Raw genomic sequence first — 13,502 nt, 5'->3', positions numbered from 1 at the left:
CATCACACAGCACCACAGTCCAATCACACACCATCAAGCAGAACCACACAGCATCACACACCATCACACTCTCATCACACAACTCTCCATCACACACTCTCATCACACACCACCACTCTTTAATCACACAGCACCACATTCTCATCACACATGATCACACACTCTCATCACACACTCTCATCACACACCACCACTCTCTATTCACACAGCACCACATTCTCATCACACACCATCACACACTCTCATTACACACCATCACACAACACCACACTCCATCACACACCATCACACAGCACCACGCTCCATCACACACCATCACACAGCACCACGCTCCATCACACAGCACCACGCTCCATCACACACCATCACACAGCACCACGCTCCATCACACAGCACCACACTCCATCACACACCATTACACAGGACCACACTCCCATCCCACACCATCACAGAGCTCCACACTCTGTCACACACCATCAAACTCCAATCACACAACACTACATCACACACCATCATCACAAACCATCACACAGGACCACACACAGTCACACACCATCATACACTCTCATCACACTCCATCACATACCATCATCACACATCATCACACAGGACCACACATAGCCACACACCATCACACAGCACCACGCTGCATCACACACCATTGCACAGGACCACACTCCCATCCCATACCATCACACACAATCACAGAGTACCAAACTCCCAACACACACCATCACAGAACACCACACTCCCATCACACACCATTACACTGCACCATGCTCTCATGACACAGCACCACTCTACCATCACACAGCACCACACTCTCATCACAAACCATCACAGCGCACCACACTCCCATCACACAACATCACCCATTACCATATTCTCATCACAAAACATCACACAGCACCAACCTAAAATCACAATCCATCACACACCATCACACAGCACCATACTCCATCACACCCTTCACACTGCTTCACACAACATCATCCAGTACCGCCCTAGCATCACACAGCACCACGCTCTCAGCACACACCATCACACAGCACCAACCTATCATCACACAGCACCACTCTCCATCACACACCATCACACTCCCATCACACACCATCACGCAACACCACACTCCATCATGCACCATCACACTCCCATCACACAACACTCCATCATACACCATCATCACACACCATCACACAGGCCCACACACAATCACATACCATCACACATTCTCATCACACATCATCACACAGCACCAAACTCTCATCACACATCATCACACAGCACCACACTCCATCACACACAATCACAAAGCTACACACTCCATCACACACCATCACACAGCAACACACTCTCATAAAACACTATCATACAGCACCAGACAATCATCACGCATCACCACAATCCATCACGCACCATCACACTCCCATCACACAGCACCACACTCCCATCACACAGGACCACACTCCATCACACACAATCACATAACACCACATTCCATCACACAGCACCACACTCTCATCACACACAATCACACAGCACCACACTCCATCACACACAATCACACAGCAACATACTCCATCACACAGCACCACACTCTCATCAAAAACCATCACACAGCACCAGACTATCATCACACAGCACCACACTCTATCACACACCATCACACTCCCATAACACAGGACCACACTCCATCACACACCATCACATAACACAACTCTACCATCACACAGCACCACAGTCTCATCACACACCATCACACAACCCTCACATGCCATCACGCAGCACTATACTCCCATCACCCACCATCACAGAGCACCACTCTCCCATCACACAGCATCACAGACCACCACACTCCAATCACACACCATCACACTGCCCCACACTCTCATCACACACCATCACACAGCACCACACTCCATCACACACAAAAACACAGCATCACACACCATCATGAAGTACCACCCTACCATCACACAGCACAACACTCTCATCACACACTATCACACAGCACCACCCTATCATCACACAGCACCGCACTCCATCACACACCATCACACAGCACCAAACTCCATCACACAGCAACACACTCCCATCACACACCATCAAACAGCACCAAACTCCATCACACTCCCATCACACAACACTCCATCACACGCCATCATCACACACCATCACACAGGCCCACACTCCATCACACATCATCACCCAGCACCAAACTCTCATCACTCATCCTCACACAGCACCAAACGCTCATCACACATCATCACACAGCACCACACTCCATCATACAACATCACAGAGAACCACACTCCCCTCACACCATTACACAACCCTCACACTCCATCACACAGCACCACAGTCCATCACACACAATCACACAGCAACACTTCATCACACACCCTCATACGGCACCACACTCCATTACACAGCAACACTCTCTCATCAAACACCATCATACAGAACCAGACTATCATCAAAGAGCACCACACTCCATCACACACCATCACACTTCCATCACACAGCACCAAACTCCATCACACTGCCATCACACAACACTCGATCACACACACCATCACACAGGATCACACACAATCATACACTCCATCACACACTATCACACACACTCATCACACCCCATCACAGAGAACCACACTCCCATCACACAACCCTCACACTCCATCGCACATCACTACACTCCCATCAAACACCATCACAGAGAACCATACTCCTATTGCACACCATCACACTGCACCATACTCCATCACACACCATCACATAACACCACATTCCATCACACAGCACCACACTCTCATCACACACCATCACACAGCACCGCTCTCCATCACACACCATCACACTCCCATTACACAACACTCCATCATACACCATCATCACACACCATCACACAGGACCACACACAATCACACGCCATCACACATTCTAATCACACATCATCACACAGCACCAAACTCTCATCACACATCATCACACAGCACCACACTCCATCATACAATATCACAGAGAACCACACTCCCCTCATACCATCACACAACCTTCACACTCCATCACACAGCACCACACTCCCATCACATACCATCACAGAGAACCACACACCATCACACTGCAGCACACTCTCATGACACACCATCACACAACACCACACTCCATCACACACCATCACACAGCACCACTCCATCACACTCTCATAAAACATCATCATACAGCACCAGACAATCATCACACAGCACCACAATCCATCACACACCATCACACTTCCATCACACAGCACCACACTCCATCACACAGGACCACACTCCATCACACACGATCACATAACACCACATTCCATCACACAGCACCACACTCTCATCACACACAATCACACAGCACCACACTCCATCACACACAATCACACAGCACCACACTCCATCACACAGCACCACACTCTCATCAAAAACCATCACACCGCACCAGACTATCATCACACAGCACCACACTCTATCACACACCATCACAAAGCACCACACTCTCATCAAAAACCATCACACAGCACCACACTCCATCACACACCATCACACTCCCATCACACAGGACCACACTCCATCACACATCATCACATAACACAACTCTACCATCACACAGCACCACAGTCTCATCACACACCATCACACAACCCTCACATGTCATCACGCAGCACTATACTCCCATCACCCACCATCACAGAGCACCACTCTCCCATCACACAGCATCACAGACCATCACACTCCAATGACACACCATCACACTGCCCCACACTCTCATCACACACCATCACACAGCACCACTCTCCATCACACACAAAAACACAGCATCACACACCATCATGAAGTACCACCCTACCATCACACAGCACAACACTCTCATCACACACCATCACACAGCACCACCCTATCATCACACAGCACCACACTCCATCACATACCATCACACAGCACCACTCCATCACACACCATCACACAGCACCAAACTCCATAACACAGCAACACACTCCCATCACACACCATCAAACAGCACCAAACTCCATCACACTCCCATCACACAACACTCCATCACATGCCATCATCACACACCATCACACAGGCCCACACTCCATCACACACAATCACACATTCTCATCACACATCATCACACAGCACCAAACTCTCATCACACATCATCACCCAGCACCAAACTCTCATCACTCATCCTCACACAGCACCAAACGCTCATCACACACCATCACACAACCCTCACACTCCATCACACAGCACCACACTCCAATCACACACCATCACACTGCAGCACACTCTCATGACACACCATCACACAGCACCACAGTCCATCACACACAATCACACAGCAACACTTCATCACACACCCTCATACGGCACCACACTCCATTACACAGCAACACTCTCTCATCAAACACCATCATACAGCACCAGACTATCATCAAAGAGCACTACACTCCATCACACACCATCACACTTCCATCACACAGCACCAAATTCCATCACACTCTCATCACACAACACTCCATCACACACACCATCACACAGGATCACACACAATCATACACTCCATCACACACTATCACACACACTCATCACACCCCATCACAGAGAACCACACTCCCATCACACAACCCTCACACTCCATCGCACATCACTACACTCCCATCAAACACCATCACAGAGAACCACACTCCTATTGCACACCATCACACTGCACCATACTCCATCACACACCATCACATAACACCACATTCCATCACACAGCACCACACTCTCATCACACACCATCACACAGCACCACCCTATCATAACACAGCACCACACTTCATCACACACAATCACGCAGCACCACACTCCATCACACAGCAACACACTCTCATCAAAAACCATCATACAGCACCAGACTATCATCACACAGCACCACATTCCATCACACACCATCACACTCCCATCACACAGGACCACACTCCTTCACACACCATCACACTCCAATCACACAGGACCACACTCCATCACATAACACCACATTCCATCACACAGCACCACACTCTCATCACACACCATCACACAGCACAACTCTACCATCACACAGCACCACACTCCCATCACTCACCATCACAGAGCACCACTCTCCCATCACACACCATCACAGACCACCACACTCCAATCACAGACCATCACACTGCCCTCCACTCTCATCACACACCATCACACAGCAGCACGCTCCATCACATACAGACACACTGCATCGCACAACATCATGAAGTACCACCCTACCATCACACAGCACAACACTCTCATCACACATCATCACACAGCATCACCCTATCATCACACAGCACCACACTCTCATCACACACCATCACACACAATTACACTCCCATCACACACCATGAAACAGTACCAATCCAGCGCAAGCAAGCAGCCATCCGCTCCTGCAGCCATGAAGGCGCTGGTCATGCACCCGCTTGTCACACTGGGGGTAAAAATGGTGACCGCGGAAAGTTAGAGTAGGAATGCGAGGAATGCGAGAGTGTCTCCCGGCAGTGACCTTCAGGGGGAAATGTTGCCTCAGCAACGGCTTGAACCGAGGCCGGTGCTGTCTCAGGGAGCCGAATGTCGATAAGATACAGTATAAATTGTTTGGTCTTTCCAGACGCAGTCTTTGCACGTCCACACCGCTCGTCCATATCTGTCCATTCCGTCCATTCTATTCAAATTCAAATTGGTCTCTGAAAAACGTATTCCTTGCAAGGCTGAAAGCTGCTCCGAGATAACAACCATATTGTGGGTCAAGTTCTGAATGTCCACAGTCTGAGTGCCAACAGTTTTGCCCACCACTCCAATCATATCGGGCAGCTTTGTGGGGCTTTGAACAGCTGTCACCGTTGTCTGATTTCCTCGATATACCAGGGCAATGCCTAATCCAATCAGCAAAAGTCCTGTAATCATGGTTCCGAATAGGTAGATATCTTCAATGTCCTCCACAGAAAGAATCACCAGGCACATAGAAACACACTTCCATCACACACCAGCACACAGCACCACACTCCCATCACACACCATCACACACCATTACGCAGCTTAACACACCAACTCACAGCACCACACTCTCATCGCACACCATCACACAGGAACACACTCTCATCAGACACCATCATGCAACACCAAATTTCATCACACTCTCATAACAAAGCACCACATTCCCATCACTCACCATCATACAGCACCACAGAACACCACACTCTCATCATGCGCCATCACACTCCAACACACACTCATCGCACACCATCACACAGCACCACACTTCCATCACACACCATCACACAGCTTCACACACCATCACACAGCACCACACTCTCATCACACAGCAACACACTCCCATCAGACACCATCACGCAGCACCAAACTTCATCACACACCATCACACTCTCATAACACAGCACCGGATTCCCATCACAAACCATCACGCAGCACCACACACCATCACAAAGCACAACACTCCCATCACACACCATCACATAGAACCTGACTTCCATCACACACCATCACACAGCACCACAATCCCATCACACACCATCACACAGCTTCACACTCCAACTCACAGCACCACACTCTCATCACACACCATCACACAGCACCAAACTTCATCACGCACCATCACACTCCAACACACTCTCATCACACCATCACACAGCACAACACTCCCATCATACACCATCACACAGCTTCACACTCCAACTCACAGCACCACACTCTCATCACACACCATCACATAGCACCATACTTCTATCACACACCATCACACTCCCATCAAACACCATCACACAGCTTCACACACCATCACACAGCAACACACTCCCATCAGACACCATCATTCAGCACCAAACTTCATCACACACCACCACACTCTCATCACACACCAACACACTTCCATCACACTCCCATCTCACTCCATCACTCGGCACCAAACTCCCATCACATACCACCACACTCTCATCACACTCCCATCACATACCACCACATACCAACACACTCTCATCACACACCATCACACGGCACCACACTCTCATCACACACCATCACACTCCCATCTCACTCCATCACTCGGCACCAAACTCCCATCACACAGCACCACACTCTCATCACACATCATCACACAGCACCTTAATCTCATCACATACCAATGCACACCCTCAAACACCATCATACTCTCATCATCTCATCCCTTAGGCTGCACTCAGTTCATACAGCTTAAAACTTTCAAATCTGACCCCTCTCCTGTCACTTCAGGTGTGCCCCAGGGTTCTGTCCTGGGGTCCCTTCTCTTTATCACCTACCTCCTTCCCCTTGGCCACATTTTCCGCAAATGCAACATTCATTTTTACTGCTTTGTGGATGACACTCAGCTCCACTCATCCTGCAAACCGGACTCCTGTCTCCCTTCTTCCTCCCTCACCTCCTGCATATCTGAAATAAAATCCTGGTTCACCTCAAACTTCCTAAACAGCACAACACAATTAAACAGCAATAAAACTGAACTCCTTATCGGCACCAAATCCATACCGTCTAACACCGACACCATTTCCCTCACCATTGACAATGTCTTAGTTTCCCCCTCTCCTCAGGTTAAGAGCCTGGGTGTCATCCTCGATAGCATATTATCTTTCCAATCCCTTATCAATAACATTACCTGCTCTGCTTACTTCCATTTACATAATATTAATTGACTTTGCCCCTCTCTTACCCCCCATACTGCCTCCAACCTTGTTCACAGCCTTGTGACCTCCTGGATTGACACTGCAACGCTCTTCTTTTCGGCCTTGCTCAAAAGTCCCTCCATAAACTCCAACTGGTCCAGAACTTTGCTGCCCGTATCATCACTAAAACCCCCTCTTATCACCACATCACCCCCATCATCCAGCAACTTCATTGGCTTCTGCTCAAGTAACACATAGAATTCAAACTCCTCCTGTATACCTTCAAGGCCATCCATAACCTCGCCCCTTCATATTTGTCTGACCTTCACATTGTCACTCCAGCCCATTCCCTTCGTTCCTCCTCTTCCATCCACCTCACTGTCCCCTCTGCCCGCCTCAGCACCATGGGGAGCAGAGCTTTCAGCCACTCTGCTCCCCACCTCTGGAACTCTCTGCCTCCTCAACATCCGCAACTCTGACTCTCTCTCCATCTTCAAGTCTAAACTCACAACTCACCTGTTTAAGATTGCTTACTCACTTTAACTTCTATTACACTCTCCATTGTTTCTTTGTATGTTGATTTTATGTATTTGTTTTTTATTCATTGTACAGTGTCCTTGAGTGTCTTGAAAGGCGCTTATAAATAAAGTGTATTATTATAGGGTGGCACGGTGGTGTAGTGGTTAGCGCTGTCGCCTCACAGCAAGAAGGTCCGGGTTCGAGCCCCATGGCCGGCGAGGGCCTTTCTGTGCGGAGTTTGCATGTTCTCCCCGTGTCCGCGTGGGTTTCCTCCGGGTGCTCCGGTTTCCCCCATAGTCCAAAGACATGCAGGTTAGGTTAACTGGTGACTCTAAATTGACCGTAGGTGTGAATGTGAGTGTGAATGGTTGTCTGTGTCTATGTGTCAGCCCTGTGATGACCTGGTGGCTTGTCCAGGGTGTACCCCGCCTTTCACCCGTAGTCAGCTGGGATAGGCTCCAGCTTGCCTGCGACCCTGTAGAACAGGATAAAGCGGCTAGAGATAATGAGATGAGATGAGATTTTCACACACCATAACACTCCATCAAACAGCACCACACAGCACCACACTCTCATCACATACCATGAAACACCAACACACTTTCATCACACACCATCACACAGCACCTCATTCTCATCACACACCAACACACTCTCATCACACACCATCACATAGCACCTTACATTTTACTCTCTCCCCTTCCTACTGTCTTTCTGCTTTTTCTACATCTTATGTTTTTACTCTCTCTCTCTCACACACACACACTCACCCTGTTGTAGGATTTTTCCAAAGTACTTGTTGTGGCTGGTGCAGTTCCAGCGTCGGAAGCGGAACTGGTACTGACACTCTCTCACTCCGAGCTTCGCTCCTTTCACAACTTCTGTCACAATTTCCGGATGGTTCTGACAAAGATCGGCCTGCTTACTTCCCAAACGCTTCGTCTTTCTGCAGATACTGTTAGGGTCCATGACCAGGGGACTGCCTACTGCCCTGCAACACACACACACACACAAATTTCCCAAACTCTGATACACATTTTAATTGAATAATATAAAATGAGGTCCTACCTAATAGCGGAGCTTCCATTCAAATGAAAACAAACATGCAACAGATGATGGACTTTGATGTGTTTCAATTTCAATTTTATCACAAGAAGATAAATTTCTCCAAACTCACATGTACATTATTCTTTTTATTCCTATAAACTACAGTGTGCTTTAGGGATTTATAGCAAAATGTTTTGAAAACAAAAGAGAGACGATTCATGAAACACTGAGTGGATTCAGGTCAACGTGTCAGATCCCCAAGGATTTCGCAGTGATTTCAAAATCAACATCACTATTTAGAATTAAATTCCTACAACTCATCATTTCTATTCATTCATTTTTTTACCCGTTTTCTTTCTCTTTCAGCTTGTCGCTTTTCTTATGAAAGATTTATTCGCCTTTCTCTCGCTCTTTCACCACTTCTTGCCTTTTCTTCCTCTGTCAAAACTCTTTCTCTTCCCGGGTTTCACTTCATCTTTCTCTCCTTGGTGAACTTGTTCTGACATCTTTTTACAGTTTGTATTAAAATTTGTAAAAATGATTATTTTGTTGCGCTGTTTGAGTTGCTCTCGGTGGAAAAAAAACATAAATATTAAATTATCTGGAGACAAAAATAAGTTCTGTAGGCACGCTCGCGCTTCTAGTTCCCGCCAAAATCAAACAGCCAATCAGAATCGTGAGGGGCGGGGCCAGACAACGGACACGGCTGGGATCCCTGTGTGTCCATGAAACATCACCTCGATGGGTTTTCAGATTTTCTTAAGTATGGAGCTCTGCTATTAAATATTTCTTTCATAAAATCTCTGCACCATATAAACAGTGCTGAGATAAACTGAGCTGTGAACAGGTGAAATTGATGCACTGAAATTTCAGACATTAAAAATTCAGTTAAAAATCTTTTTTTTTTTTGGTTAGCCAAATAAAATATTTGCTATTAGATTCCATTACTGTGTTTACTCTCCACCTGAAACCATCAGCAGCTGATTCTGACTCATTTGCCTCTGTCACAGCTCTTAGCCAATCGGAATGTACCGTTCCTATTCATGCTCTAGACATAAAACACATGTTACATATACTGTTGTTATTCTTTTTTCATTCCTCTGTCACTCTTAAGTCTTTAAGCACACAGTGTTTCCTCTTCAGGAAATGGGCGTCTATTTGTAACGTAATGAAAAAGTGAGCTTTTAGTTTCAGCTGAAAATCTTTTTTATTGTTAATGTACTTTATCATTAGGCAACTGTCTGTGCTGTGAAAGGACACCTCATTGCTCTCGCTCCACTCCTGTCAGGCCTAATCTCTCAGAGTAATAGCGTTTATCCGCCACGCTGAGTTTATTTTTAAAAGTCAAGCTGAGTGCTCAGGCCAGGTGGTCCGAATAAGACATACGATGTTGGAGATAGCAGGCTCGCTGCCGATGCGTCCCATCTGATTGGCCAAATGTTTCGTTTAAAACACAGCATCTTACTCCATGGCGCTCTCACGACCCTGCTTGCTGTACATGACTCCTGGCAAGGTTGTACTCTCTTGTGTTACCTCATGAGAGCATCTAACACACACACAAAGAGGGAAACGAGTCTACTGCGTGAGAGTGTTACTCAGGACATGCAAGAGAGAAATCATTTTATTACTAGCGTTGGATCAGCGGGTTATAAAACTCTACTCATGTTCCTCGGCTCTGTAAAATGCCTTACGACTTTTGGATGGTTTTCATTATTGACAGCGTTTCCATGGAAATGGCGCGCTGAGGACAACATCATCATCATTGTGTCTTTCCCGGCTCATGCACCCTGTGCGTGACCCAGCTGATTATCTGGTGTTTGTGTGGGTGTGTGTCAGAGTGATAATCCGGAATAACAGTACGACTCATAAAAAACAAAACGAGCCTCTCTCTCGCTCTCTGAGGGGCGAGGCCGAGCTTTTAAACTGTTTAAAACGAGATTTTCAAAGAACACTCCAGAATCCTAGTGTTAGGAAGATGATGGGTGTGAGGATACATCATAACATACCAAGATATTCCAAAGAAACTCCTTCTTCTTCAGTGTTCTGCCTGATGGCAGGTCCGAGTTTCTCCGGAAAAAATTACAGTAGTGGTTTCCCATTGCCTTCTATTTTATAGAGGTTTTCTTCTCAGTCATTCACACACACCTCTGGGCAATTTAGAGTAGCAAACTCCACACAGAAAGGCCCCCCCCCATCAGCCACTGGGCTCGAACCCATCTCCAATGAGTCTGTATACCACCCCAAAGATATTCCAAAGCAGCTATATTCTCAGTGCAAAGACTTTCCAAAACTATCTACATGGAGAATTTTGAAAATGTCAAAGCAAAGAATTCCCAAATTTTCAACATAGTTAAATTGTGAACTTAAAGCATTCTGGAATCGATACTGATATAAATAATTATTTTAAAGTGTGGCGTGTCGTCTGAAACATGCAACAGCTAGGAATGTCAATAACAAATATTTCATTTTTATGTCACAATCATCACTTACACTATCAGCTCATTTTCTTGCTTCTTGAATAGTTCTTTGTGCGGTTAAAGCTTCTACACTGAAAAAAAAAAGAAAACTGAATTTGAGGAGAAAATTCCTTAATACTAGTGAAATTATCTTGCTGCATGGACAGATAATTTTACTTGACAAGACATCTTGGAATAAGTTGGTTACAATCTAGAAGTAATTTTAATCATCTCAGAGTTGGTGTCTTGTTTTCTTCTACACTGCAAAAATGATATCTTAAGTTAAAATATTTTGAATATAGTTGAAACAATCTAGCATGTCCTATTAGAATAATACAAAACACCAACTCTGAGATTATTAAAACTACTTCTAGATTGTAACCAACTTATTCCAAGATGTCTTGTCAAGTAAAATTATCTGTCCATGCAGCAAGATAATTTCACTAGTATTAAGGAATTTTCTCCTCAAATTCAGTTTTTTTTGCAGTGTAGCTTTCTCATGCCAGTTGCATACTACATGACTGTTGAAGCTACTGGATGGCTCTACATTTCACACTACACAACCTGTCTTGCAATCAGGAACCTTGCAATTGTTTGGTTTGTACATTACATGACTGAGCAACAAGGGGTCACATGACCAGTTATAAGATATTTCACCAGTCGGAATCTCCAATGAGTCTGTTTGGTCTCTGAATTACATTTTGTCATGAAAACACACATGAGAAGTGACATGGGAAATGACGTGATATCATGCAAGAGACGGTTTTATTCTCAAATGGATGTCTGCAAGAAACCAGTGGAAAACCGAAGAAGAAGAAGAGAAGAATGTGGGTGAGAGAATGGATTGGGATACGTGAGCAGCAGGGATTGGTCTTTCTTCAGACAGACCTCAACAAGGTATGGGTGTTCCTGCCAAAGTTTAACAAAAGTTTCCTCCATGTTGTGTGTCCAAACAGACTGTGTAACTGGTCTTGCTTGTTGATATTGTACAACTCCTCTCCCGTTCTTCTCCTCCCCTTGCACTCTCATTGACTGTAGCTCATCCCTGCACTCATTGCCAGTCACAACCCTTTTCACACAGCAGGATTTGGACGGGTCCAGATATTTAGCCTTCTAGATATCTTTTGGAGATCTGCAATGCATTGATGAGTCCCTTGGAAAACATATTTGAACATTTCACAAATAGTGATCAAGTGCTGATTTGCCTCTGATCTGGAGCTTTTTTCAGTGATCTCCAAGAACTGTCACAAAGTGTGGAACATCAGGGCTAACACTGTGTAGCTTGAACTTCGCCTAAAGAGGTTCTACCAGAAACAACTTCTGAAGAGCAAAACTGTTATCATACTCCATATAGAAGCTGTAATTGGTTTCCTCTAAATCAAAGAACATGTTGCTAATCACCATAAGAGTATATCTACAGCACTGATTAAAGATTAAGACCTTCATTTGCTAATCTAATCTAATCTAATCTAATCTAATCTAATCTAATCTAATCTAATCTAATCTCACAATGTACAAGCACTAGAAACAGTTGATTCATGTTTCTTGTAATAATAGTTTTCTCCTGATAATACTAAATGGTGCCACACTTTTGACATATAGTGCATATAAAGCTATGCTATTGCTAACAGAAATAAATTAGCATTGTCTGTAAGGAGGGTGGCACGGTGGTGTAGTGGTTAGCGCTGTTGCCTCACAGCAAGAAGGTCCGGGTTCGAGCCCCATGGCTGGCGAGGGCCTTTCTG

At 45.8% G+C, this 13,502-nt stretch overlaps 1 protein-coding gene across 1 annotated transcript in view; it reads right to left on the bottom strand.

Annotated features, from left to right (window-relative positions):
• The window catches only part of wnt6b (wingless-type MMTV integration site family, member 6b), a 48,187-nt gene that overhangs the window by 17,292 nt on the left and 17,393 nt on the right, over positions 1 to 13,502 (bottom strand). Inside the window, exon 2 of the mRNA XM_060930437.1 lies at positions 9,025 to 9,245. Within this exon, the coding sequence (XP_060786420.1) occupies positions 9,025 to 9,245 (221 nt within the window). The remainder of the gene's footprint in view (positions 1 to 9,024; positions 9,246 to 13,502) is intronic.

The sequence above is a fragment of the Neoarius graeffei genome, chromosome 9, assembly GCF_027579695.1.
Source record: "Neoarius graeffei isolate fNeoGra1 chromosome 9, fNeoGra1.pri, whole genome shotgun sequence".
NCBI lineage: Eukaryota > Metazoa > Chordata > Actinopteri > Siluriformes > Ariidae > Neoarius > Neoarius graeffei.
This window is presented reverse-complemented; position numbering and strand designations above follow the sequence as displayed.